The sequence below is a fragment of the Lytechinus variegatus genome, chromosome 1 (assembly GCF_018143015.1).
Source record: "Lytechinus variegatus isolate NC3 chromosome 1, Lvar_3.0, whole genome shotgun sequence".
Taxonomy (NCBI): domain Eukaryota; kingdom Metazoa; phylum Echinodermata; class Echinoidea; order Temnopleuroida; family Toxopneustidae; genus Lytechinus; species Lytechinus variegatus.
In genome coordinates, this window is record NC_054740.1 from 64,568,856 (window position 1) to 64,575,860 (window position 7,005).

At 35.5% G+C, this 7,005-nt stretch overlaps 1 protein-coding gene across 1 annotated transcript; it reads left to right on the forward strand.

Annotated features, from left to right (window-relative positions):
* The first annotated feature begins 360 nt into the window (after positions 1–360).
* On the forward strand, positions 361–5,112 carry LOC121431553 (neuropilin-1-like). Its single transcript, XM_041629072.1, has 4 exons — positions 361–372; positions 1,378–1,490; positions 4,161–4,246; positions 4,775–5,112. The coding sequence occupies exons 1-4, from the start codon at positions 361–363 to the stop codon at positions 5,110–5,112; spliced, it is 549 nt and encodes a 182-aa protein (XP_041485006.1).
* The last annotated feature ends 1,893 nt before the right edge of the window (positions 5,113–7,005 follow it).

Consider the following 7,005-nt stretch of genomic DNA (forward strand, 5'->3'; position numbering starts at 1 on the left):
GGTCCCCTCGTACATCTACCATCGAACTTTGGTCGAAAAGTGACTTAGGATTGCAGAGTTAGGTGTCATAATAGAGTTTTGCATGTAAACTTTAACGTTGAACTGAAAATTACCTTTCACCTTACCATGTTACCTCCGACTGCAGTATAACATGCAGGTTTCCTAACTACATCAACAATCCAAGTTTGGATGAAAAGTGACTTATGGTTATGGAGTTAGAAGTCATAAGAGAGTCTTGCGCGTAAACTTTAATGTTGAACTGAAAATGACCTTTGACCTTACTGTGTGACCTTCGACCGTAGCATAACATGCACGTTCCCTACGTACATCTACAATCTAAGTTTGGGTGAAAAGTGAGATATGGTTGCAGAGGTATGTGTCATAAGAGAGTCTTGCAAGTAAACTATAACGTTGATCTGTAAATGACCTTTGACCTAATCATGTGACCTCCAACTGCAGCATGACGTGCAGGTCCCCAAAATCCATTTATCATCCAAGTTTGATTGAAAAGTGACTTAAGGGTGCGGAGTTAGATGTCATAAGAGAGTCTTGCATGTAAACTTTAACATTGACCTCCTGAATATGACCTTTGACCTTACCGTGTGACCTCCGACTGCAACAGAAGAAGCAGACCCCCCCACACACACACACACACACACCCCCAATCCATCTTCCATCCAAGTCTGGTTAAAAAGTGACTCTACGGTTGCTGATATAGGTCTCATAAGAGAGTCTTGCATGTAAACTTTAACGTTGACCTGAAAATGACCTTTGACCTTATCACGTGACTCCTGACTGCAGCAAATCATGCAGGCTCCCCAAGTCCATCTACCATCCAAGTTTGGTTGAAAAGTAACTTACGATTACATACTGTACATGTAAAACGAATGTGAAAATCAAGTTATATCTTGTAATTCATGTATCAAATCGCCATTTCAACTGATGCGTTGGCGCGGTTTACTGACGGTTGGTCCAATATCACTTGATCTAATCTTCAGAAGGATAGGCCATATATCTATTTCTTAAATGTAAATGAAAAATGCGAGCGAATGGGAAGGAATAAAGCGAAGAAAAAATTAAGAGGAAATGAGAATGACAAAGATTGAATGAAGAAGCCCTACATTAAAAAAAAATGATGAAGAAGAAGCATGTAGAAGAACATGAAGAAGACGAAGAAGGGGAAGAAATAAAAGAAAACAGAAGGGATAAAGGGAAGAGAAAAGGGAAAGGGGAGAGAAAGGGGGAATGAAAGGGAGAGGGAAAATAAAAGGAAGGAAAAGAAGGGGAGAAAGAGAGGGAGACAAAGAAGGAACTACATTTTTTCGATCTAGTTAGTATCATAATTGACTGTGTATTTCCTCTCTTTTCTGTATCTAGAAACTAATCCGACATTGTTTTGATATGGCAGAGGAACTGAAACGATTAATAATCTGGGAGCAGCCTTCTACAAATGATCTTCTCACAATGATTAACCGAGTGCGAAGGGTCAGGTAAAATACATATCTGTACAACGGCAATTGATGTTGGTGTTGATAATATAGTATTACGTGATTGTTACATATTAAATGTAACTCAATATTTGGAAATATACATACATGTATACATTAAATTTTAAACAGTAGTTGCGAACTTTATATTTTGTTTTGTTTTACTCAATGCTTTATGAAAAAAAAAGGATTGAGTTGTTGATCTGTTTTATAAAGTACGTTTGTGTCTGCCGCAGCCGGAAAAATTATTTCTTTAGTGGCGATCGATCGGCTTTGCCTGCATTTCGATATCATCACCTTTTTTTTGCTTGAAAAAATACTAATACAGAACTGTGGGTAAATTTTAAAGACATCTATAAGAAATGCATTGTATTCTGTTAAAATATTTTTGGGTTACTTTCTACAAACCAGCTGATTTTTTTTCATCTTTTTTTTGCCGACAACGGGCTGCGAGGGCTCATATCAGCAACGTATTGCTATCTTTTATAGTGGTAGGCCTAATCACTTAAACAAGAATACGTTAGCTGAGGAGAATTACCAATGTAATTGTTTATAAAAGCAGAGTTTGAGATTGAAAAAAAAATCAACAAAATGTGCATATCAGTATAATCAGGCTGCCAAGTCTAATAGTCGGATACAAAATATTCATTTCCGTCTGGTAATCCAAATCTATCCAGATTGAAATAAATTTAAAAGTAGTGCGCGCAAATGAAACCAAAATTGCTTTGAGAATGCAGAAATTCGTCATTGTCAGATTGCCCATAAATCATATTACTTTCCGTCAGTAATGGAGATAATGATGTCTACTCCTGTAGAGTTAAATATGTTTTTATATAAAATGATGCAGACTGGTAGACCAATTTATAAGTTTTATGTGATTCAATGTGTTTATTTATGAACGGCCATCCTTATCTCTGTGATATGTTTCCACTTTCCTTGGTTTCTAGTTATCTTCTCTTTAAGAATATTCCAGAATGTCCTGGCAGTAAAGCTTTATTCGGGACAATATTTAATAAGATAAAGTAATTACTGTTATTTCTGCAATTTGCAAAGACACACGAGGAGGCTACACAAAAGGCTGAGGAATTTTGTTATTTAAGGCAGACAATAGAGCTTCCTCGACAGTGAAAAAGAAAAATAGGCTTAGCTATTTTGTTGAGATTGTTAATTTCACTGAAGTCATTCAAGAGTCTCCTGAAATAAGGAAAATGTTCTTTTAAAGACAATACCAGAAGCTTCCAATACTAGAAACCTCTAGAATAGTGAATAATTTGTAAATATCAACTGGCAGTTTCTTATCATCATATCAGATCAGAACTAAGAGTTTCACGCCAGACTTTATGTCAGAGCCGAGTTTATTTCCACCTGGAATACTTATCTTCTGTGAAATTATTTGCACGCCATCAATGAACGGTTTGCAGTTATTTTGAGAGAGGAATTCTCAGTTCTCATCGAGATCATCAACCTGTTTAATGAACACTCTACAACCCAAGGATTGCTGAAATTGACTGTTAATCATCAACATCGTCTTCACGGACATTTCAACTCGGTACAGTGACTTATCTTATTCATCGTGCTTCAACATCAGTTTCATCATCGCCATCTTTGTGAACTTTCATTTACGGAATCTTCGACAACCAACTTGGATCTTATTTGGATTATATACTGGACTATCATAACTGTGAACTATAATCAAAACGTCAAGATATGTAAGACCGTTATCTTTTTCGGAATAGACATGAAATGAAACACTCATTTAAAAAGAAAAAAAAGGTATGAAAGACCAATATCATTTATTTATATTTGTTAATGTATGCTTAATTATTTCCTGTAATAAAGAGGAAATCAAAATCTAAATTTTTTTTCATCGTGTGTGTTTTCAATGAATATTCTATATTTAATATGTGTCAATACATAAGAAAAAGCGTTAGACCATTTTGTACACACCTTTTTAGGCAAGATTGTTATCAGAGGCTGTACTTTTATTTTATTTGATTAATCATGTAATTCTAGAATTTATTATCATGACTGTGTATATTACTGTAATTGCATTGATAAGGGTTCTGCAAGTCAGTCTCTGGCTGCGAATGAATTCTTGACCATTACCATTTAGGTTGCAAATATAAGATTTCAAAAGGATATGAGTGAGACAGTGTTGAACCGATGTTTACTATTTCATTTATAACAATTACCATTTATGGAAATTCATGTAAACACGTTTGAAAACGGTGTTAAACATCCCGTGATTTGAATATCAGATTATTTGCTCGCCATTTATGGATATTCAATGTACACTGACATACAGAAAATATTGTCGGCATGTAATTGACATTGAATATAGTGTATTAGAACTATTCAAAAACATGAGGCTCTTAGGTTTATATTCTAAACATTCAAGGGGGAAAATAATTGTGAAATATAACTTTAATCCCTCCATGTAGTTTCGTAATCATAGTGAGATTTGACAAAAATAGTCTTTAGCCATGGTAAATAACAATGTTCTAAAAAGATGTTTCACACAAATTTCTTTCTTTAAAAAATGCATTGCTTACAATCAGGCCGAGCAAATAAATATATATATTAACGAGAATTCATTTCACTTGATGTGTCTTTATCAAGTGATGAGTATAATGATACTCTCTCTCTCTCTCATCCTCTATCACTCCTACCAAGGTTAAAATCATATTTCCTATATCTATTTTGCACCTGGATCACCTACATTGTGACGTCGACTACTGCAACCATGGAAACGGTCACTAGTAAGTTTTATGTATCTTGTTAGAATAGTTTTGACATGATGCTATCAAAATACATCAAACTATAACTTTCCGTAAGTACCAGGACGTATACATCTATCTCAAATATTATAGCAATTCCGTGATTCTTTGCACTTTCTAGGGACAATGTTGTATGTGGACTCGGGGTCAACATTCAAGAATTTTATTTTCGGATGATGCGTCCCTCTTTGACGGCTTTACATACACTCGTGAAAAGATTCATATTTCCAGTGAATAGCTTTTTTCCGTTTGTTTTATACTCTTAATTTTGAACGGGCTCCATTTGCTTTGGGGACTTTCATTTACCTATTTTGTTCGATATAAATATCATATGCTAAACGAACCCCTGATTAAAGGGAAAGTTAATTTCTCATATCAACTGTTATAGAGCTTGTAAAGTTAAAAAAATATTAACATAACTTATGTTATCTGTTATGATTTCCAGTGTCATTATGAACCCTTTTCGTTCGGTGTGTCTAAGAAAATGTTTATAATAATTTCCGTACACAGATCCGACATTGGATTGCACAAATAGACCCCAGATTACATCTCCCGGATATCCTTCCCGATACGAAAATAATATCTTCATAAAATGGTACATCGATACACCTCGTGATAAAAGGATCCTGGTCACTTTCAATTACTTCAGTCTGGACTCAGATGATTTCATGTATGCTACAGACGGATTTGCTAAAAAAAAGTACACAGGCGAGAATATGCAATATCCTCCATATCTGGCGACGGGGCTCACTCTCCAGATAGAGTTTGCTTCATCTCCACGAGGTAGAAGGAAAGGTTTCAATGTTTCAGTGGCCTGTCATGAGCCACCAAGTAAGTATGGCGGGTAGCGAATATCAGTTGACATACCATAATCGAGAAGTGAGGTTAAATAAGTCAATTACAAAAATGTTCTAATTCTTACTTTAATCGTCGGGTTAACGGGAAGTACAAGTAAATACAGTGTTAAGCTTATTTTGTATCCTTTGTTAACATTATCTTCGTACTCTTTCCCCCTTTATGACCGTTACACTGCTCTGTTCTGATCTTGTTATTTCACAGCAGGAGACAATATTTCAGTTCGTTTAATGGGAGGTATTAAACCGTCAGAAGGATTCATCAAACTTTCGGGATCATCAGGTGAATGGATGAGAGTCTGTAAAGAGAGCTTCACGGAGAGGGTGGCAGAAGTCATCTGTGGAGAGCTTGGCTATCCAGCCGTCAAAGATACCACCATTGTGAATGTGAATACACAAAACTGTACGAGAGCGCCAAGTTGCGGAGATGGTAAGTACCCGTACCGTACCCCTTTCTCCTCTGTTTTAGCAATATAATAACACTCAATGCTGTTGGTAGTACAATATAAAGGGTTTTCTCTGATAACTTTATCGCACAGACACGTATCGTTTGCTGGATTGCAAGGCCGGGAATTCAAGTTGCGAATCTGCCCAGGTTGTGAAAATAATATGTCATGGTGAGACGATTTATGTTGTTATCATCTTAACTTAAAATTGCAGTTTGGGAGTTGCATGTGTGTATGTGTGTGTGTGTGTTTTTTAATATTTACATTATTTTTTTGGGCGGGTTTACAGTTACCTCATACATGTCATATTCATCTGTTTTAAAATACTGAATATAATTAGTGTCATATATTTCACAAGGGTAAAATATTGTTCATTGTAAACGTAATGTTGTTTCAGGCCTGAGTTGTCAAGAAACAATTAAATAGTTCCATGACAGAAAAAGTATGAGATAATATTACATCTGTATGTGTGAAGATTATATATGTATGTGTGCGTGGATGGTAGTGTATGGATGCATTTACCGCTCTGGCACACAAACTTAATTTAATGAGCATGATGAGGACACATGGTAAACCAAGGGCGTCCTCGGTTCGGTTTGAAGACCATGCTTTTGCAGATAAGATTTAATTACTCGATCAATCAATAAACATGTATATACGGGAAGGCCAAAATGAATGAGTCAGACATTGTGGCGGTGTCATGGATGACCCATTACTTAACCCTTAACCCTAAAAAGACTGGGCTATTTTGGAGGCTAGAAAAACTGGGGGGGGGGCTTTTGGGCCCCCCCTAAGATCTCGGCCGTTGGTCGTCCGATCGCAACCAAATTTGGCACACACATCCTTTGTCATGTCCTCTAAAAGAAAACATAGTCAAAATGCTGATATTCATTGTATTTTTTAATATATGCATAATTAATTATGCGAATATGCAATTTTTTATCAAAAAATTGAATTTTTCATACTTTCGTACCTATTGCGGTCCACAAATTCCCGTTTCAAGGTTTTCAGCTGTAAGAAGAGGTTGTTTATCATGGAATTGTGTTATTTCGTGCTTGAATTATTAGATATGCTTATGCAAATTAGTAATTACTAAATATGCAAATAAGTACTCTGCACGCGTTATGTAGAGAAATACAACATTTGGCATGTTTTATTGCATTACACTCTCTTGCAATGAGCCAAAGCAATCTTGGAAGATAAACAAGTGATGTGTTACATGTACACTAGCTGGTGAAAACAAAGCATAAGAGATATCACATAATTTATGCAAATTATATTCATAATTAATTATGTGAATATGCAAATTTTTATCAAAAAATTGAATTTTTCATATTTTGGTACTTATTGCGGTCCATAAATTCCTGTTTCAAGGTTTTCAGCTGTAAGAAGAGGTTGTTTATCATGGAATTGTGTTGTTTCATGCTTGAATTATTAGATA

Excerpts from the sequence above, each read along its gene's own strand:
- LOC121431553 (XM_041629072.1), top strand. Across the intron at positions 1,491-4,160 it reads AACCGAGTGCGAAGGGTCAG|GTTAAAATCATATTTCCTAT; the intron begins GTAAAATACATA and ends ACTCCTACCAAG. Across the intron at positions 4,247-4,774 it reads AACCATGGAAACGGTCACTA|ATCCGACATTGGATTGCACA; the intron begins GTAAGTTTTATG and ends TTCCGTACACAG.